Source organism: Artibeus jamaicensis, unplaced genomic scaffold, assembly GCF_021234435.1.
Source record: "Artibeus jamaicensis isolate MK-2021 breed Jamaican fruit bat unplaced genomic scaffold, CSHL_Jam_final contig_471, whole genome shotgun sequence".
Lineage (NCBI taxonomy): Eukaryota > Metazoa > Chordata > Mammalia > Chiroptera > Phyllostomidae > Artibeus > Artibeus jamaicensis.
In genome coordinates, this window is record NW_026521850.1 from 9,023,080 (window position 1) to 9,045,301 (window position 22,222).

Here is a 22,222-nt window from a genome sequence, read left to right on the forward strand (position 1 = left end):
CATTGATAATATATATAAATGCATATAGGGAAGAAAGTACAAAATAAAGGAAAAGTAGCAAGAGAGTCCAAGTGTGTAATGCGGCAGAGTCCTGCCTACTCTCCAACTCACTTCCCACAGGGTAGAGGCACATGGGGACCGACCACCTGAAACAGGTAGAGGGGAGTGAGGGCAAGCTCGGAAACTAAGGAGCATCAGAGTGTGTGTGCAGGTAGCATCCCACACGCTGTTGGATTTTCCTCTGCTGGATTTTCTTGGTTAGCCTATTTTGACAACAATGGAGAAGAGCCAGATCCTAAACCTCTTCTTTCTCATCTCTGGAAGTTTTCATTCCAACAATTGATTATGCCACATACTTGGCAGAGGGTCTCCTTTTGTTCAAATAACATCAGATTCGCCTAAGTTCAGTGGAACTATAAAACAACAAGCCACTGAATTACAGCATTTTGTACCTGAAAATGACTTTGGAGATAGACCATCTGGTCTGATTCTCTTACTTTGGATATAGGGAAACTGAGGCTCAAATATAGTGTCTTGCCCAAGGTCATATAGCCAAGGATGGCTTGGCTGAAACTGCTGGCTGTCTTGCAATATCTGTCCTCCCCTTATTCTCCAGAAAGACCCACTACCCCTAGAGCTGTGCATATGATTGTCTGAAACAAAGGCTGTATTTCCTAATGAGACATGGTTGTAGAACTGTGTACTGGCCAATGGAATATAAATGAAAGTATATTTAAAGATTAGGGGTTGAGGTAGGGCATGACCTTCTTCCTTTCTGCTGGCTGGGTTGTGGATTAGATAGCGAGAGTTCAAGCAGCCATCCTGGACCAGGAGGTAGAAGGTGCATTTGGAGCAATAAGATAAAATTCTGGGTCATTGACCTCAATGAGGACACAGTGTGACAGGGACAGAAGACAGGTATGTCAACTAATGCAGAATATACACCACCACAAGGCCAAAGCAGCTGCCCTGTCCTGTTCCCACGCCTTCCTATCTTAGAGGACGCATTATGAATAGTCATACCAGCTCTGGAATGTTCATCTCCAGACCTTATGTGAAAGAGAAATAAACTTCTACCTTTTTTCAGTCACTGTTATTTCAGTCTTCTACTCTTCACATTGAACTGAATTCTAACTGATTCAGAATGAAAACAATGACATTGTAGGTTGGGAACTTAGGTCTCTTGAACCCAAATATAGAACTATTTATTGTGAAGATTATTACTATTAAAAAAAAAAGCCAAACTCTGCTAAGTGTCCTGTATACAATAGTTGCTGATAATTTTTGAGCACTTACTCTATGCTAGTCACTGTTTAAGTACTTTATAGGTGCCATTAACTCATTTAATTCTCATGTCAGCTCAGTAAGATAGATCTACTACCCTAATTTCCCATTTACAGACACAGGCACAGAGAGAGTGAATAACTTACCGAAGGAGACATATTTATTTTAGTAAGAGGTAGGGTTGAGATTTGAACCCAGGCAGTCTGGTTCCACTCAGATGTTAAGGCAAGTCTGTCACTGTCACTCATTCTGTGGGTCTTGATATGTGAAGTGGGAGATATGCTAGGATTGAAACTTTAGAATTCAATAAACTCACAAGAAAAATACTAAAATGGTTATGTGAGATACTGGCCTGTGGTGTGAGCTCCTTGTCATCCTCTATACCCATTTTACCAAGCAGGAAATGGAAGCAGACAATTGTCTACTTATTTGCTTAAAATCTCTCCACTAGTCAGTGGTGCAGATAACAATACAAGCCAGACTCCCAACTCCTAGTTCAATGCTCTCTCCAGACCACCCTGCAGTCTCAGAGGCCACCTGGACAGATACATAATCCCCTACTCCTACCTCCAGTCTTCCTCTCCAACGCACGCAGGCACACACACAAACATAAGAACGCCACCCAGCAGGCACCAGACATTTTTGTGGCCAGGATGGCTACAACCTCCTTTGAAAAGCAGCCAGCTTTGCCCTTCACCAAATAACTTTGTTTTATTTATAGACTCCTGCTCAGAGCTTTTGAACTGGCTGCTCGTTCCAGGGAAGATCTTGATAACAACTGTTTCTTGGAGAGGCTTCATAGGAAACAAGGTGCATCAACACCACAGAGGCCCCACCACTCCGGCAGAGCTTTGCTCCTGCGGGTGTTTATAAGTCAGTGTTGGTGTCTGGGTGCAAAAGACTTTGAATTCAAAATGGCAGTTTGGACATTTTCAGTGTTCTTGTTTTAATTCAAAAAAGGTTCACCTTTTGCCTTTGACAACCTCAGGGCAACAGAAAGAAATTATCTTTATTCAGAATGGAACTTCAAAAGAAGGAGTTCTGCTTCCCGCCTGGCTGGGGCCTAGGGCTGGTTACTGTAGGGACTGTGGGGTGGGGGAGGCAGTGGATTTACAAGAGCTAAATTGGTAGAGGGAATAAAGGGCATTTCAGAACAGAAAACGGTGAAAGGAGGAAAAGGCCTCATTTCCAAAGTGAACTGTGGACCCGGTGTCTTCTACTTACATCCAGAGGTGTCATCCGGAAGTACAACTGTGTTGCACGTGTCTGAAAGGATTTGGCCTGGATGCTGATCACCTGGTGTTGATTATGGAACCTCAAGCAAATGCCTCAGTTTCCTCTTTGGGAAATGGGGTTTAAACTCCCAAGATTATTGCGAGGGCTGGTGCTAACCCTGTAGGGGAAATACGGTGTCTGGTTCAGGGAGGACTCTCACTCGCTCATTCAAGAACAGTAGCTGAGGGTAGCTGTCATTACCGCTTCCTTTGTGATTCCTGCAGGCCCAGAGGCGGGGATTCCGGGATCCTCAGTCCCTCCAGACCCGGAGGCGGGGATGCTGGGATGCCCCCCCCCCCCCCCCCCGCCCGAGCAAGCCCCAAGGGGCAGCAGGGGTAGGCAGGTAGCAGTTGGTGAGCTTCGCTCTCAAACACCTTCCTTTGCAGTGAGCTACTCTCGATCACGGTCTGTCACAGTGACATGGGTTCACTCCGTCAGCGTTCCCAAATGGCTGATAAAGGGAGACAGAGGCCCTCGAGGACAAGGCAGAACAGAATCGCTAACTGGGCGCTATGAAGCCCCCGGGTGGGTTTCCTGTGGGTGGACAAGGTCTCCTGCAAGGTCCAAGGGCTCCATCACGGACCATATCCGGGGAAGTGGATGGTGTGAGACAAGAGAGCCTATGGCCCCCTTAAGGAACTTACTGGAAGGTATGGGATTTTCCAAGGAAAAACTTGTGTTTTCATGGAGGCTTGAGTGGGAGACAGACTATTTCTTTCTACTACAGAGCCACTGGGTGAGAGAACTCCTTAAGGGGGAAATGGGGGAAGATTTCTTCAGGTGAGCTGAGGGGTTTTTCCAAGGGGGTCGTAGGTGGCGTTTTCTACAGGAGACGGAGGGACGGAGCTCTTCCAGGGCCTGTGCCCCGAAGGCAAGGTCCACGGAGGTCCGGGAATTAGTAGGCGGAAACGAGGACCGCCCCTACCCCGCCTCGGGCGGCCCCACCTCCGGCGAGCGGACTACAGTTCCCGGCAGCCCCTGCGGGCGGCGGCGGCGGCGGCGCGGGCGGGAGGGGGCGGCTGTGTGAGAGGCGGCGGGGGCGGCGCGCGCCGGGCACGCGCGCCGGCAACCATGGCGTTCGCCGGGATGGCCCTAGTACATTAACCCCGGGAGGCGGCTGCGGCGACGAGGGAGCTAGCCTGGAGCTGGCGGGCCCAGCCTGAGGGAAGGGAGGAAGGGGCGGGGAGAGCGCCGGAGGGAGGCCGGTCGGCCGCGGGCGGGCGGGCAGGCAGCGCAGCGCCGAGCGGGGCCGCGGGCCCATGAGGAGGCCCGGGGACCATGGGCTCCAGGATCAAGTGAGTGCGGCCGCGCCGGGCGGAGCGGGGCCGGGCGCGGGGTGGTGAGGCTGGGCGAGGGCTGCAGGCCGTGGGTCGCGCGGGGGACTTGTTGCCCGGACCCCAGGGGCGCCCCGCGTGCCGGCGTCACGCGGGGAGGGGGACGGTTGCCATGACGATCAAGAGAGGCGCAGGGGCGGGGTGCGCGTGGGGTGGTAGGGTGCCAGTGGTCAGGTGACCCCTCCTCACTTGAGGACGGGAGCTGCTGAGGTTACACGGTGGCCCTCTCCAGGGGGTCACGGAGAGCCTCTGAAAACAGTCTTACAACTGTTGGGGGGAGGGCGAGAAATCTCCGGAAGCAACTTCCTGAATGGGGGTGTTTGGGGTACTCCTGAGAGTTAGGCAGGTCCTGAGAGGTGGCAGCCCTGCTGTTTAAGGCCTGTGGGCTCCCACAAAAGTCGCGTGAGGTTCTGAGGGAGAGGGGGACCAGTAATGGACCTAAGGTCGTGGGGTGAAGGCCCTTTTCTCGTTCCCACTGACTCCCCTCTTATCTGTGAAAGTTGCCACACAACAAGGGCCAAAAGCTGTGAAGGAAGATACGTCTGTGTTGTAACTGAGCACCTGGTAATTGTTGGAAAGGCTTTGTAATCCAATCTGGCAAATTCCCTCACTCATTCATTCACCTGGAGTCCCCGGCGGGGGTTAGTTTTCCCCGGAAACTTGATACAGCTAACTTCAGAACCCATTGAAACATTGTTTCCCTCCTTGTAGACTTAGAAGTTGGCTTTGGAAAGTGCAACTTTTTTGCAGTCCAGTTTGGGTGTGTTGTTTTGGACTCTATCTCCCCTCCCAGCCAGGTCCTCTTTTGGCTTCTCTGTCCCTTAGCTCCAGAACATGAGATGCCTTATCTAATTACTAACAAATGTTCACTTTTTCTGTATGAGTAATTGAATTTTTGAGGGCACTTAAAAACAAAGTTGACAGCAGGGCTTTCCCTTAAAACATCTTTCATAGGACTCTTGAAACCCGCTTACAAGAAAGTCTGTGGAATGTGTTTATTTCAGCATTTTGAGACTTGTGCTAGAGGAAGTTTGAAAGGAGAAGGGCCTTAGGAGCAAAATCTAGTATTTAAACATTACACCCTTGTCCAGTCGATGTCCATGCAGTGTGACCTTTCTTTATTCACTATTGTAGTCCCCCGAGGTTCAGGCTTCCAGTCCCAAAATGTGTCTTGTATGTGCTGCAGCCCCGCCCCTGAGACCTCTGCTAAATGAAATTAGAAGAGTTTGCATCTGATAGTGAAAATGAGAAAGAGTTGGATGAGCACATGGTTCTTGATTTTTGTGGAAATGAGAGGAAACATTATGAAGTGTGCTCCGAACAAGAGCTTATAGAGGCTTGGGAGGTAAAAAGACTGTGTGAAGCTTTGGAATTAAAGAGGCACACCAAGTTTAGCTCCTACTTCCAAGGAAGTTGTAAACTTGGATTTTGCTAGCACTTTGAAACACTTTCTAAAACCCACCTTAGAGCTGCAGAGTATGCTTGTTAGGATGCTAACCCTTCTCGGTACACAGAAGTTCAGAAACTTGTCTGATACGAGTCAGTAAGTGTCAGAGCCAGTATGAAAATCTAACAAGTAGAAGTTCAGGTGATTATGCACCGTGTCTGTCTTGCTTGTGAAGGTTGCAGGTTGACAAATACATGTCTCGTGTGTTTTGGGAACCAATTACTGAGTGCTTGGGCAGGAGAATTTACTAATGCAAGAATTTGTATCAAGCATGAAATTAGTATAAAGAATACCCCTGATCTTGACACTAGATTGCTTTGTGATAAAGGTTTAGGCTTGGCAAAACAGACAGACATAGTTGGAGAGCAGATGACAGCTAGTCGGGGTGGGGGGGGTTGGGGGTGGAGGGATTGAGGAAAAAGGACTTATGGACATGGCCAACAGGGTGGTGATTGCTGGGGGGAGAGGGGTATAAAGGTGCTAAATGGTAATGGGAAAAATATAATAAAGATTAAATAAAAAAGATTAGGCTTGGGAAATACATTAGCGTTACTTGTGGCTAGACTGAAAGAATGTGAAGAGACGTTATGAAAAGTACTTGTGATTTATGGTGACTGTTGACTATGCAATTTCTGCCTGCAGCGAGGAATGGGGTGGGCAAGTGGTGAGGAAACTGTCTACTTAGGTGTGGCCCTAGCTGTTGGAGGAAGCAACGTTGGTTCCTGCTGACTATTCTGTCCTGACAAGGTGTTCGTTCAGCTGGTTGAGGCGAAATCTAAGTGTGCAGGCTCCTCTGTGTAGGACAGTCTTGGGGGCGGGGCAGGAGAAGGCAGAGAGCACAGTGGGGACCCTCCAAGCCGGAGAGCACTATGGCTGTCTGTGTTTTCTCTTGCTTATCTTTGATGCTGTGTGGCCTAGTCAGGCTAAGATGTAGAATCAGATCTGGTTCTCATTCCAGCTCTTTTTTCCTACTGGCTGTGAAACTTTACGCAGAATACCTTATTCACCCTGAGGGTAAATGGGGAAAACTACTGTTGCAGGTTCATTATGGGCAGTAACCCTAGTCTCACCAGGACTGCAGGGCCCATATTAAAAACTCAGTATTTGTTAGTTTTCTTTCACACCTCTTCTCTGTCAAAAGACTAAGAAAACTGGTATATTTTATACCAGCAGTGTCAGAGAACTGGATGTTCAGGTAATGGGGAAGAACATTGATCAAGGAATTAGACTGTTAACATGAAGAGCAGGACTTAACATTCTGTCTGTAAAAAAAGTGATTAAAAACAATAATCTGTGTAATCGTGAATGGCGTTGCTAGGCATAGATGTTGAGATTTGGTGCCTGGTCAGACTTCCCTTTCAAGCTAAGGCTGGTTGAGCACAGTCTCTGTGTCAGTCATGGTGGAAATGCTGTCTGAACTGTTCCATCAAATCCTCACAGCTGTCCAGTGATGCAGGTACTATTAACTACATTTTTAAAATGAGGGAATGGGAGTTTACAGGCCTAAGATCAGATGCCATTCCCTGGAAACCTGCCCTGCGGCCAGCTCCCCGCCTCCCCTGCCCAGCCTAGGCTAGGTGCCCTCATCTGTTCCTATGGCCCCTTGTGTTTGTTGCTGTCAGAACACTAAGTCCAGTCTCTTGCCTGCCCCCATTTTAACTCCGGACAGACTTTCTGAGAGTAGGGACTGTCTTATTGGTCTTGAGTTCCCTGTGTCAAACCCAGTAGTTGATTCATAAGATTGTTTAGGAAGAGTTTATGGAAGGCATTTAAGATATACGTTAGGATTTGAATTAAGATCCTGAGTGTACATAGAGTTAAAAGGACAATTTGCTATTTGAATTCTTCAGGAGAAAGAGTTTATGTTTTATAAGTTTTTAAGCCAAATTGCCCTCGTCTAGGCAGATAGTTCCTTATATTTTTTACAGAGTGTTCAGTTCTGGTTCCTTTTAATAGAGGAACATTATCTTGCCTCACACCAAACATTTACTTGATAAAGGAAAGAAAAGGTCACCAGTTATGCAGGTAGTATCCTGGAAAGCTCCTAAACCTTAAACCTGAGCAGACATTTATTCATCTAGAGGGATAAAAGGAGCAGTGGTAACTGGCATCTTTGACAGCTATGTTTAAATCTTATGTGGTGTTTGACTGATCCCAGTGGACTGGAATGTGGTTAATATGAAGCAATTTAACTGATAATGCAGACGCACAGCAGGAAACTGTGTAGCAGTTTAATATTGCTTGTGGTGACATCCTAGAAATTGTTTCCAGGCACTAAGGGCAGGAAGTAGATTGTAAGTAATCGAAGGAAGTGTTCTAAGTGAGTTTGAAGAAACCTGACATTTATGGACTCAGAGAAAAGCATACTCAAACATTTGAAGGCAGAGAGGGACAGGACAGGGCAGCCGATATGGCCTCGTGCTGTGTTTATTCTGCATTAGCCTGTATACCTGTCTTCTGTCTTTGTCAGACTGCAACCTCTTTGAGGTTGGTGACCAAGAAATTTATCCATTTATTCATTCACTCACTCACTCTAGAACTACGAAGAGTGTCAAGCACATATTAAACACTCAATAAATGTTAGTCATTATTGCTACTATCATAATTGGTAGTACTATAATATGTGACTGGTAGTGCACTAAGACATAGAAATGAGATTTTTTTTCTTTAAGACTTCCCAAATAGTTGTAAGACAGAAATATAAAACAAAACCAACTCCCTGCAGGCCCCCTCCACACTCAGTCCGTCTACCCCACCCAGTATAATACAATAAGATTATTGTTATGATGGAGATGCAGCCAGTGATTAGTGGCTGAGTACTTGGAGCAGAGACTCTTCTCCAGAGGGCTTGAGGCAGGAAGGCTTTGTTAAGAAGATAATGTTTTAGCTGAGACTGAGGAAGGTGTGAAAGGGGTAAGTGTGGCGATGAGGTGTCTGTGGTGGCAGCAGTGGTGGCAGTCTTCTCAATATAGGGAACAGTATGTGTAAGGACGTGGCATATTAGGGAAATAAAAATACTAGTTGCATTTTAATAGGCACTTAAATGCTAGGAATTGTGTTAGCCATTGGGAATTATAATGGTAAATAATAATACATATTTATTCCTGCTCTTGTTGGCGCTTACAGTCTGTTGGACCTGATATAAACCCAAATCAGTTCACATAGAGCTGTGTGGATGTGTTATAAAGGAAACAAAATTCTAAGAGGAAATGATGGAAGCAGCTGTCCTGTTTAATTAATTAACTTCTCACCCAAGGTTACGTTAATTGATCTTAGAGAGAAACATTGATTGGTTGCCTCAAACTTGCCCTAACTGGGGATTGAACTTGCACCTAGGTATGTGCCATGACTGGGAATCAAACCCACAACCTTTTGGTGCACAGGGCAATGCTCCAACCAAATGAGCCACCTGGTCAGGGCAGCAGCTGTTCTACTTTAGATACACAGAGGGAAGGCTTACTGTGGAGATGACATTTGAGCTGAGACTTAAAGGATGTGAAGTCGTTAGTCATGTAAAGAGACTGGGTAAGACTTCATTCCAGGCAGAGTAGAGGGTATATAAAGGCCTCAAGGTAAGGAAAGCCTAGCTGTTTCAGGAGCCGATGGGCCAGTGCATTTGGGAAATGACTAACCATGGAGAGGCTTGAGGTTAAGGTCAGAAGGAGACTGGGGCCTGAGTAGGGGCTTGAAGACCATGGTAATCTGAAAACAACTTTATTAAGTTATAAATCATATACTACAAAGTTTAGTCTTTTACAGTGTATTAGTAAATGGTTTTTAGTATGCTTACAAAAGTGTATCAATCACCCTTGTCCAATTCTAGAGCATTTTCATCATCCCAGGAAGTCATTCCCCATTCCCCTCCAAACTCTCTCAGCCTAGGCAGTCACTAATTGTAGTTGCTGTAGATTTGTGTATTCTGAACATTTCTTATAAGTGGAATCATGCAATTTCTATAATTCTTTGTCTTTCATGTAACATAATGGTTCCAAAGTTTATCCACATTATAGCATATGAGCATTTCATTACTTTTTAAAAGTTTGTTGATTATGCTGTTACAGTTGTCCCATTTTTTCTCCCTTTTATTCCCTCTGCCCTGCACCCCCTCTCCTTCCAGCATTCTTCCCCGCTTAGTTCATGTCCATGAATCATACACATAAGTCCTTTGGTTTCTCCATTTCCCATACTGTTTTTAATGTCCTCCTGTCTATTTTCTATTTACCAATTTATGCCTCTTATTTCTGTGTACCTTTTTCACTATTCTCCCCATCTATCTCCTCACTGATAACTCTTCATGTGATCTCCAGTTCTGTGATTCTGTTCCTGTTCTAGTTGTTTGCTTAGTTTGTTTTTGTTTTTAGGTTCAGTTGGTAGTTGGGAGTTTGTTGTCATTTTACTGTTCATAGTTTTGATGTTCTTCTTTTTTTTAGATAAATTCCTTCAACATTTCATATAATAAGGGCTGGGTGATGATTAACTCCTTTAACTCTACCTTATCTGGGAGGCACTTTATCTGCCCTTCCATTCTAAATGATAGCTTTGCTGGATAGAGCAATGTAGGTTTTAGTTCCTTGCCTTTCATGACTTCAAATACTTCTTTTCAGCCCCTTCTTGCCTGCAAAGTTTCTTCTGAGAAATCAGCCGACAGTTTTATGGGAACTCCTTTGTAGGTAACTGTCTCCTTTTCTCTTGCTGCTTCTAAGGTTATCTCCTTATCTTTAATCTTGGGTAATGTAATTATGATGTGCCTTGGTTTGCTTCCATGGGTCCAACTTCTTTGGAACTCTCAGCTTCGTGGACTTCTTGGAATTCTGTTCCTTTGCCAGATTGGGGAAGTCCTCCTTTATTATTTTTTCAAATAAATTTCAATCTCTTGCTCTTCCTATTCTCCTTCTGGTACCCCTATAATTCAGATGTTAGAATGTTTAAAGTTGTCTCAGAGGTTCCTAAGCTTCTCCATTTTTTTTGAATTCTTGTTTCTTCTTTCTGTTCTAGTTGAATGTTTATTTCTTCCTTCTGCTCCAAATCATTGATTTGAGTCTCAGTTTCCTTCCTTTCACTGTTGGTTCCCTGTGTATTTTTCTTTATTTCACTTTGCATAGCCTTCACTTCTTCCTCTGTTTTGCGACCATACTCAACCATTTCTGGGAGCATCCTGATTACTAGTGTTTTGAACTCTGGATCTGATAGGTTGCCTATTTCTTCATCACTTTGTTGTTTTTCTGGAGTTTTGATCTGTTCTTTCATTTGGGCCATATTTTTTTGTCTTGGCTGACCAGTTAGGTTGTAAGGGGCAGAGGCTTAGGTGTTCACCAGGGTGGGGCAACCCACTTTGCTGCGTTGTGGTGTTGTATGTGGAGGAGGGTTGAGGTGGAACAATGCCACTTGCTCTGTTCTCTGCCAGTTTTCAGTCAGTTCTGCTGCACACAAGCAAATTGGGCCCTTCTGGTGCTGATTCCCAGGTAGGTGGGTTTTTGTACATTTCAGGACCCTGTGGGTCTCTCCAACGAACTCTCCTGTGAGGCTGAGAGTTTCTCCCACCACCACAACCCCCACAGATTTTTACAGCCAGAGATTTTGAGGCATTCTTTTTCTGAGCTGGAACCCTGGGTTGTATGGTCTCATTCCCCAGTTGTTCCTCCTGGCTTATCCGCATGCAAATGTGGGACTGCTAGCTGCTGACTTGCCCACCTGGTCCTCTAGCTGCTGCCTTGCCTTGCGTCCTCTCCAACCTGGCTGCCTTCTCTGTCCCTCCTACCCATCTGGATGAATGTGTTTTCTTTAACTCCTTGGTTGTCGGACTTCCATATAGTTCTATTTTCTGGCAGTTCTGGTTGGTTTTGTTTTTTAAATCTGTTGTTGTCCCTCTTTTAGTTGTGTGAGGAGGCAAGGTGTATCTACCTACACCTCCATCTTGGTTAGAAGTCTGAAATCTATTTCATTAGTTTTTATTGCTGAGTAATATTTCATGGTATGAACAAACCACACTTCATTCACTCATTCATCAGTAGTAAGGTTATTTGGGTTGTTTCTACTTTTTCATTGTTATGAATAATGTTGTTATGAACATATCTACTTATTTCTCTTGGGTATGTACCTAGGAATGGACTTGCTGCATTGTATGGTAATTCCGTTTAAGGAGCCATTAAACTGTTTTCCAAAGCAAGTACACCATTTTGTATAAAGTGCTATCTCTTTGTAGTTTTGATTTGTAGAAAATGAAGGAGCAGAGTAGACAGAGATGTTTCTCAGAAGAGGTAGGAACTTGAAATGAAATAAAGGTGAGATTTGGGGGAGGGAGAGAGTTCCAGAGGAAGAACAGGGAAATGCCTTGGAAGTGGAGATAAACCCACCGCATTGTTTTCTGATACGGAGGAGCAGGCTTGGTATCTTAGGATATCTCTGCAACAGTCTTTTTTTGGACAGCTGGTTAAAGGATCCCATTACCAAAGTGCACCCACAGGCTTGCTTCTTCCTGAGGCCCATTGTGTAGCACAGCTGACATATCTCCCTTACTGTGGGTTAAGACTAGAAGTTGGAATGGGACTTCCTCTGGAGGGCTTCTCCCTCTCGTGCCTCTTCTCTTTTCTCTCTCCACCACAGTGCTCCCCTCCTTGTCCCCACAGGAGACAGTACAAAGACAGCAAAAGTCTTGTTGGGGACTGCGCTCCCCATTATTAGTTGCCAGAGTCAGTCACTTGAATTTTCATGCTTTTGGAAAATGTATTGGTGCAACCCCATCATTTTAATGTTAGCCATTGTAGTCAATGTGGAGGGGTTTGCACAGCAGATAGTAAGGTTGAAACAAGGAAGGTAAAACCTGAAGTAATTGCTTTAGGAAAGTATTTTACTCAGGCCATGTGTAAACTCCTGGCTGGAATTCTGGTTGTGAGTTGTAAAGGTTCAGCCTTTTTCTTGGGCCTAGGGGGAACTAATCTCTGGATTTGCAACATCCTTTTGCTTAAAAGGATTTTGTGGGGAAATGGAAAGATAAACAAGGAAGAAAAATAAACCAAAGGGAACAAAACAATGTTGGTCTCTTCTACTCTTGTTGGAATTCATACCCATTCTTCCAAGTATTTAGGACTGGAAAAGGAGCCAGATAATGGAAGTAACAAGAGGTATGTTAAAAACATGTAAGTTCCTATAGAAAAGATAGGTTAATGTCCCAAAAGTTCATTTGTAAGTTGGTTAGTTGCATTTAGAGTGTATTGTTCTTTTAGAGGTCCTGTTATGTATAAAATCAGTGGCTGTCAAGGGTAAGAACTTTTCAGGTATAGGGAACTGTGTGTGCAAGACAGGGAGGTAACAGGAGTTAACAGGACTAGCTGAAAGACAGGATATGTGGATGAAGGCTGTAGGAGATAAAGTTGAAAAAGTCAGCTTGTGCCACTGGGACATGATGCCATTTAAGGATAGAGTTGGGAGTGTTTGGGTTTTTAGGAATATCAGGTGTGGGTTTTTAGGAATATCACTTTGCCAGCAATATTTTAGGACAGTTAATACCTTTGGCTTTTGCAAGATGATCCACTGGAGTGTGAAAAGAATGTGGTAGAACTTATATTTGCTTTTATATCAACCTTCAAAATTTGCTTTTTGTGTGTTTTCTAATGTATATATTAGTACAGTAAAACATTCTTATAATTTATAAATATGTATGTTAGTTGTACGCCCAAATTTTTTGCTGATAGGAAGGAGTGTATTGGGAAGAAAAATTGGAGACCACTGATTTACCAGCTCTGTTATATAGTTTATACTGAAGAAGGTCAAAGCCTGGAGTGAGGTTTTGGTTGTTGAAAGAAGAAGGATGGATTTGAGAGATTTTAAGGTAGAATTGACACGACTTGGTAACAGATTACATGGAAGAGGCAAGAGGAAAAGATGACTTTCCAAGGTTAGCAAAATTATATTTAAATGATTATTTGGAAGCTGAGGACTGGTTATATAATATGTTTGATTCTCTGAGGAAAAGTGAGAAAGTATGATTGGGAGAAGGCATTTTAGTCTGCAGTGAGAAAAGAACATCTTTAAGGGCTTCATAGTGAATGTTTGTGCTTCGTTAGTTGAATAAGACTTAAAGTGGGCTGGGCCAAGTTGCTGGGGGCAAATCCATCCATATTAGGTCTAGAGAGAGAAAAAATAAACTTTTGAACTCACTTTAGCCACAGGAAAGGTTTCAGGGATGTTGCATTGATCTTGCCTGGGCTGAATGAATCAAAAGGAGGAAGGAAACCAATCTAGAGAAAGCTGTTTGACTCCCAGCAAAATCCTTGTATTCCAAGGCGTGAAGGAGCGAGGGGGATGTGGGCCTTGGAGATGTTCAGGTTAGAGAGAGATTTTGGAGCCACACACAATCCCCGCCTGAGTTCTAAGTTTCTGGGCCTCAGTTTTTTATTTATAAGAGGAAGCTAATTTGTCTGTAAGGTTGTTGTGAGGATTAAAAATGATCTTATATTAGTGCCCAGCAGAGAAGTAACTTTGTAAGTGGTAGCTGTTACTGATTTTACTTGGGGAGAATGTGATACACTTATGTGAACAACCTTGAGCTGAAAAAAAAGTCAAAAAAAGTAAGTATTCCTTTTCATAGTTTTTATTTAAGATGTAGATAAAGTACTTGCTTTCTCTCTGTATGTCAGGATGATGTGTTGTATATTTTACCGAATTTATCTGAAGGATCGCTATTCTGATATATGCAAAGCACTGTTCCTCTTGCTGGTTGGGGAAAAGAAGCTTAATGTCTACTAAGAGGGATAAGATGAGCATGCAAATAATTAGAATGTTAATATTTAAGAACATTTTGTGGCTCCTCTTAAATATTTGAAAATTTTATAAAGTGTTGATATTATTTATATTTATCTTTGCTTAGCTGGTACTACTCTTCTTCTCTTTCGAACATCTTATTTTGTTTTCCTGGGTGCTTAAAATTATTATTTTTTAATTTTTACATTTTGGAAAATTTTAAACATCTGTGAAAATAGACTAGTATGAGACCCCACTTGTCAATCACTCAGCTTCAACACTTACTATTTTATGGCTTACTTAGTTTCATTTATAGAAAACTGACTATAAACTCCCTCCCCCTCCTTCTAGTCCTAGATTACTTCGAAGCAAATTCCAGATGTCATATCTCATCTTAAATATTTCCATGTGTCTCTAAAAGATAAACATCCTTCTTAAAAAATACGATGATATCACACCTAAAAAATGTCTTTTATATCATCAAATATTTTAGTTTTGCATTTATTTGTACCAAATGGCACAAGGGACACCAGCCCAGTATAGAGAGCAGCCCAGGGCATCACACGAGTACTTGCACCCTCTGCTTTGTACTTTTTATGGGGACTGGGGCACCTTTGGGAGCTTGAAGCTTGGCTTAGACTTTGGGCTTAGTGCTAGCTTCAGGCCCACAGAGTCTGGCATGCTGGCAGTGTTGTAACAGTCATGTCTCTCAAGCTTGTGATGCTTTTCAGGACCTTGAGCTTGACAGAGGCCTTGACGGTCTTAGTTTTATTGGTCTACATTTTTTCTAGGCCCCTCTTATTTTTCTTGACAAAGCTCAAGAACCTTAGGAACTTGTGTTCCATGTCCTTAAAAGATAGTTTTATGATTAGGGCTTATTAATGCCATTCCTGTGTCATTTCTGAACTGGTTGTGCATGGTGTGGATCTTGGACTTGGCTATGTCCGCATTGCTGTAGGCAGCCTAAGCACATCAGGTTGCAAAAGAAAGAGCCGCATCTGGGTTTAAAATTTTTAAAACAGTATTCTCTCTCTTTCCCTCCCCTTGAGTTTCTAAATCCTTCCCCTTTGTTTTATCATATCTTTATTTTTTGCAAACTTGAAATCATACTAGCAGTTTTATCAAGGCTCTTCCCCCCCTTTTTCCTGATGGTTCTTCCTACCTTTCTGTTCTGATCCTTATAAAGTCAGCTGTATTGTTTTAATCCTGGAATGTCCCTTCACCACTGTCCAATTTCATTATGTCCTGGCCCCTGTGTTATTTTGCTTTAATTTGTTTGCTGTAGTATATATTCAGGTTCTTATAGGACATAGCCACAGCAGTGAACTTGCAGAGGGTATGTTTGAATTCTAGCATATCAGAAAAATGTCTGCCTTCTCACACTTGATTGATAGTTTGTATCAGTGATTTTCTTTTTTATTTTTCTTTTTATTAAAGATTTTGTTTATACTATATTTTTAGAGAGCGGGGAAGGGAGGGAGAAAGAGAGGGACAGAAACATGATGTGTGAGAGAAACATTGATTCTAATGTTTGGGTTGCTTCTCATATGCCCCACTCCTGGGGACCTGGCCTGCAGCCAAGGCATGTGCTCTGACTGGGAATTGAATGGTTGACAGGCTTGCAGGCCAGTGCTCAGTCCACTGAGCCACACTGGCCAAGGCTGTATCAGTGGTTTCAACCTTTTTCATCTCAGGGCACACATACTCTAATTATTAAAACTCTGGTACACCAAAAATGTATTTTTTGCTGATCTGAAAAAAATAGGTGTGGTTTTGATTCATTCACATTGGACAGCTATTGTTGTGGTGCTGGCTGTTGTCAGTTTTTATTTGACAGCCTAAAGGTAAAAGAAGTCAGTGCCCCTGACTAAACATTCAGGTATTGCCTGTTTTAAGAATTCTTGTGGCACACTGGTTGAAAATCACTGGTTTATATGGTCATAGAGTTATGTGTTGAGATGATTTCTCACAGAACTTGAGATATTTTCCTGTTGTTTTTTAGCTGCCTTCCTCTGACACCGCTCCAGAATGGGAAGTGGGCCTTCTGCCTTCTTGTTGCTGCGTTGGCGCATCTGACCAGGCTAGGCTCTCTGCTCAGCCTTGGTTGACACCCAGGGTGGGAACTTCCCCTTACTGCAGGGTCAGGGTGGACGTTTCGGCTCCCAGGGGGTCTCTGTCCTCTGACACTTCTCCAGCTGGCGGAGTTTAGAATTTTTAAAAATAGTATTCTCTCCTTTTTCCTTCCCCTGAGTTTCTACATGCCTTTCCCCCTTCACATTACTTGTCTTATTATATCTTTATTTTTTCCAACTTGAAATTATACTAGCAGTTTTATCAAGGCTCTTTTTCCTGCGGTGTCTATCCTGGCCTTGATTACTGCTGTGTGAGTAGTAGTAGTCCAGGCTTCACAACCTCTACTGAGCGGGTCCTCGTTACTGCCCAGAGGGATCATCAGGGCCCAGCTCTCCCCTTCTGTGACATGAACCTGGCAGGGGCACGTGGATGGCATACTTCATTGTAGCTTGGCGAGGGTAGAAATACCCAGGGAGGGTTCTCTCCCTGCTCATCCTTTGCCGACTTGAGTGAAGGCCAGACCACACAGGTTTTCTGTCACGTTGGCTGCAGTGGTTAGCGGTTATTTTATAAAACTTTCCTGATGTTAACGTTAGTCTGCCCTTTTCTGGTCTTTTGGCTAAAGACAGCTGACTTTTGTTCGAGCCTTTTTCGGTCTGCATCAGTGATATTGCTGTTGCCAGCTTTCGTCATGAATGGATGTTGAATTTTATCAAACCCTTTTTCTGACTCTGTTGGGATGATATGATTTTTTCCTCCCTGTTACTGTAGTGAATTACATTTATTTTATTTTAAAAATAATTTTTTATTGTTTTTCAAGTGCAGTTGTCTCCATTTTCACCCTGCCACCCCTCCCCCCGCCGCTCTACCCATTCCCACCTCCTACCCTCAATCCCACACCCTATGGCTTTGTCCATGTGTCCTTTATACATGTTTCTTGATGGCCCTTCCCCTATTTTTCAAATGTTAAACTAACTTGGCATTTCTGAGACAAACCCATTTGGTCATAATTTATTATCTATTTTTATGCATATTGCTGGATTCAGTTTACTAATATTTTATATTTGCCTCTATTCATAAGAGATTTTGGCTGTAATTTTCCTTTCTTGTAATTATCTTGTCAGTTTTGGTGTTAAAGTTATGGTGGCCTCATAAACAATAAAAAGAACTATATTAAAAACTATTATAAAAGTTGTGTGGTCTTTACTATAAATGGTTATGTTTCCTTGTAATATGAAGGGGTAAGTAACCCTTCCCTTCCTCCCTTACACCCATATCCACTCCCCCCTCTCTGTTGTATACACAGATCTATTTTACTCTTTTTAGCTGAATAATTCAGTATCAAGTTAGAGTCATCACGATATTTATCTCTTAGTACTTTGGTGTCTGTGTCCTAAGAACAAGTGTAATCTTCTGTGTAGCCACGATACTTTTATCACCATCAAGAAATTTCATATTCATACAATATTATCTAACAAACAGTCTATATTTAAATTTTCCCAGTTCCCGAAACGTCCTTTCCAGCTCTTTGTTTTTCAGCCTGGGTCCAATTAGGGAATCGTATGTTGCGTTTGGTTGTTCTATCTCTAGTTTCCTTTCATCTAGAACAGTTCTGCCTTTTTTTTGTCTCTGACATTTGCTTTTTAAAGAATCTAGACCAGTTGTTTTGTTGAATGTCCCACATTTAGGATTCGTCTCATTGTTTCCTCATGCTTAAATTCAAGTTTAAACATTTTGGCAAGAATACCAGATAGGTAATGTGTCAAATGCCATGCATTTTTATTCTCCATGGCAGTCATCATTTTTCTTCCATCCTTTCTTAAAAGGTTCTTACTGTCTTTTTATACTCTTGTTTTCCCTCCTTGTAGCTTTCTGTTCCTGTTTGGTAGAAGTCACGTTGTTCCCGTTCTATTTAAGGATGCCAGTTTCCTGAAACATTTCTTAATCATTTTCAGAGATACATTCTTCCAAGAGATGATGTTCCCTCTTCCCCATTCACAGTATTGTTAACTGGTCTTTTATATTCCCCTATGCCCTTGAGCTAGGTGAGCTCTATCTTCAATATTTGCTATTTGCCACAGGTGGAGAGAGTGGTTACACTCTTTGTGCCTGTGGGTGATGGTCAGGCCCCTCTTCTCAGATATGGTTCATGTTCATTGTTCATAGTTGAATTTCCAGTGACTAAGCTGGTGTTTGTACTGCTGAGGTAGAATTTTATTCACTCAGTGCCTGATACTCATATTTTGAACTAGTGACATACTAAAGAAACCAAAATTTGCAGAGCGTGCTGCATTAGAGTTCTTGTTCTGTTCTCACTATAACTTTAATTGTACTTATATTTTTGTGTTATTATTACAACCATTGTAACTAATTTAAAAAATAAGACTTTAGGTAGCTCCCTCCACGTTAATCTGTGTGTGTGTGTGTGTGTGTGTGTGAGAGAGAGAGAGAGAGAGAGAGTGTGAGTGAGCGATATTTATGAGAATAATCAGGATTGAAGGGCAGAATGACATAAGAGAAAAGAGGTGATGAAGACTGATGTTTGCCTATATCCTTTTGTTTTGTATGACATTGCCTTTAGTTTAAGAGTCCAGGTATCAGGCTTGTCAAAAAGTAGTATCAGAAGATTAGAAAGTCTTTCCAGCTAGATGGATGATGACTCCAGAGGTTGTGACCTGGAGGACTGACAGAGCTAGCATTAAAAATAGGAAAAGTGAGATATTTGGGGGAAATAAATGATTGGTTTGCTTTGGGTTCTGTTGCTTGTGAGGTTACTATCCGTGGAGAGCCCACCAGGGAGAGTTGAAATTTGGAGCTGAAGATCATGAGAGTGGTGGGAGCTGAAGATAAAGTTTGGAAGTCAGCTGTAGAATGATGAGTATTGAGAACTAAAGAGATTTCATGACTCTTTAGTAGCTGGATAGAGAATAGGAGGGAGGGAGACATCAGTAAGATATTGGGCACATTTTCCATGCTAAATCCTAACATTAAGTCTCAATGATTTATGCACTCATCTCCTCCTTTACTGCTATCCTTTGGGTGCAGGCCACCATCCTCTCTTACCTTAATGGCTGTAATTCCTCCGTACTGGATTCTTTCTACCATTCTTGCCTCTCCAGTTCAGTCTCTATCCACTATCCAGAGTGAGCCTTCCAAAAGAGAAATCTGATCATGTCAGTTCATTGTTAAAATCCCTCAGTTGCTCCCCATACTTCCAGATTAAAACCTATACCCCTAACATGGTTTACAAAGCCCTTTGGGAGCTTGACTCTGCCTATTAATATAAAATAGTAATGACTAACCTTGATTAAACCCTTGAATATGAGTACTTATTCTGAGTACTTTACATTTGTTATCTCATTGAATCTTCATACTTAATCTTTCAATTTACCCTCATTAACAGCCTTGTGGAGGAGGTACTGCTATCATTCCCATTTTGCAGATGTGAAAGACAGAGATTTCCAGTTGCTTGACATATTAGAGCTAACAAATGGGGAGCTAATAACTTTACATGCAGTATACTATTTAATCCTCACCATAATTCTGTGAGATAAGTAGTATTGCTATTACTCCCGTTCACAAATGACAGCACTAAAGCTAGAGATGTTGTTTGCCCAGAGCACACAGGTTATGAGTGGTAGAACTTGTGTTATAGCCCATGTCTGTGTGACTCTGTGTTCTTTCCTCCATTTTTGTTTGGTCCCAGTTTCATCCATAGCACCCCTCACCTCCTACTTGTAAGCACACATGCATAAACCCTTGGTTAACCTCTACTTATTCTCCAGGTTTGAAACCAAATACAGCTCTGGAGAAACCTTTCAGCATCCCTTTTACCCCCCAGCTGCACTTGGAGGAGCTCTGCTCATCAGTCCTGGCTGTTATTCTTTGTCTTTCCATGGTCTACAGATTTCATGAAGTCTGGTACCTTGAGAGTCTTGCTCACTGTAAACCTTGAGTGACTTGCACAGTATGTAACACACAGTAGGTGTTCAGTTAATATACATTGAATAATTATTTGAATGTTTAACTCAGTATAGAAGTTTATTTAGTCTTGACTGGGTTTCATCTTTAAAAGAATATGATTAGTAGTGTTTTTGTATATTTAATTCCCAACTATTTATGTTTATGATGATTCCAAATAATTGGTATCTCTAAATTATGTGGCTTTGACAAAATCCTTTGGGACTGTAAATATTTATATTTGTTATTTTTGTGAGGATAATATTATGCTTTATCTTTGGAGTAACTACTGATAATCAGCAGAGAAAGACAGTTCAGAATGTGCTGGTTTAACTGGAGGTGCAGCCTGGGGTGCCTCAGTTGTTAGGAGTAGGATGCAAAGTCACTTAGGCTGATTGTTGAAAGTTGTTTCTATTCAACTCATAAGCTGGTTTTTGTCTTTGGTGCCAAAAGATAGGCAGTCATAGCCGGGAATTAAAGGAGGAAGAAGTTTATAGAGTATTCTGATGGCCCACTTAGTCAATTTTTTTTTCCCTCAGACAAATCGGTCTGACCTTTCCTACCATGGTCTAACTTCCTCATAGGTAAAGGGTCACACTGCACAGAAAAGAAAATGTAGCAGGAATACGAGTTGCACATTATTAGTTCAGTGGTGGTCAAACATGTTCAGGTGATAGAGTCGTGGTATTTTTGCAGAATACGATGAAATATTTATATATTAAATTTTAAACTACATTTTCCCCTTAAATCAAATACTATTTTATATTCTAGAATAGAATAGTAGGTGAGAAAGGTTTAAGAAAAATTTATGCTAGGAAAGCTTAAAATTATATTACTATGATTTTTCATGCAAATTGGGAATAGGCCATTTTTGGCATTTAGTCTAGTTCCCAGACCTCCACTGTTTCAAGTAGCATTATTGGAGAACGTCAAAATACTATTGACAGAAACTGCTGAGTCAGGAGGGAGAAGTGGTGGTCAGGTCAAGAAGAATGAACTTGATTGACTGTAAACTAATGATAGGTCAAGGAGAAATATGCAGTAAACAGAAAATAGGCTTAGTGCCTCTTACATAATAGGATCTCAGTAAATGTTGGATGCTACTATTACCAGGGAGAGAGGGTAGAGATTTGGAAATCACTGGCACAATGAGAAAGATGAAGCTATGTGTGTTGTTTTCAGACTGAATATAGCAGAGCACAGTTTAAGGGGAAAGAAGAGACATAGATGAGCAGTGTAGAATACTGTTGGGAGTTTCAGTGGGAATGGGAATCCAGAAGAGGTGGTTTTGCTTAATGGTTATGGATTATGGATGCCCTTTAAGAAAATAGTGTCAGTACGGTGTTTCATTTATTCGTCCATGCCAGAAATACAGGAGTTATCTTCGATACCTCCCATACCATCTGCACCTCTAATTTATTGATAAAGTGCTGTTAAATTTACCCTCCTAAGTAGGACCCAAAAAGCACACTATACAAGAATAATTGCTGAACTGGACTTTCTCAAAGTTAAAATCTTTTTCTCATCAAAAGATACTCTTTAATAAAATGAAAAGACAAGCCACAGACTTCTAAAACACTGACACATTTGAGCAGTTCTTTCTGGTTCCATTGACTCCTTCATATACAACATATATTTAATATCTATTTATATATAAACTCAGTATATAAACACTTAACTCGTTTTTTAAAACCCTTAACTCTTAAACACTCCAATAAAGAAAAATGGGCAAAATATTCAAATGGACACATATCAAGAATATATACAGGTGGCAAATAAGCATATAAAAAGATACTCAGCATCATTAGTCATTAGTAAAATACAAATTAAAACTACTTTGAGAAAGTTCCAGCACACCCAATAGCGTGGCTAAAATAAAAAAACACTGACAGTATCAAGTGTTGTTGAGGATGTGTAGCCACTGGAATCCTTATGGCTGATAGACTCAGATGAGCCTTGGAGTTCAAAATTAACTTTATGGGGTCATTTTCCGCACCTCCCCTCCCTCTTCTATCTCCCTGGTTCCCTGGTGTTCCCTTTTTGTTTTGTTGCCAGAATACTGGGACTTTATTTACCCTCTTCTGCTGTGTACTTCTAGGTCTGTAGACCA

The 22,222-nt window shown here is 42.2% G+C and overlaps 1 protein-coding gene across 6 annotated transcripts in view; it reads left to right on the forward strand.

The window, feature by feature from the left end:
* The first annotated feature begins 3,598 nt into the window (after window positions 1–3,598).
* The window catches only part of DENND1A (DENN domain containing 1A), a 497,055-nt gene continuing 478,431 nt past the window's right edge, over window positions 3,599–22,222 (forward strand). For all 6 annotated transcript variants that reach the window (XM_037164241.2, XM_037164477.2, XM_037164323.2 and 3 more), the window contains exon 1: window positions 3,599–3,854. In XM_037164241.2, the coding sequence (XP_037020136.2) occupies window positions 3,838–3,854 (17 nt within the window). In that variant the 5' untranslated portion in view covers window positions 3,599–3,837. The remainder of the gene's footprint in view (window positions 3,855–22,222) is intronic.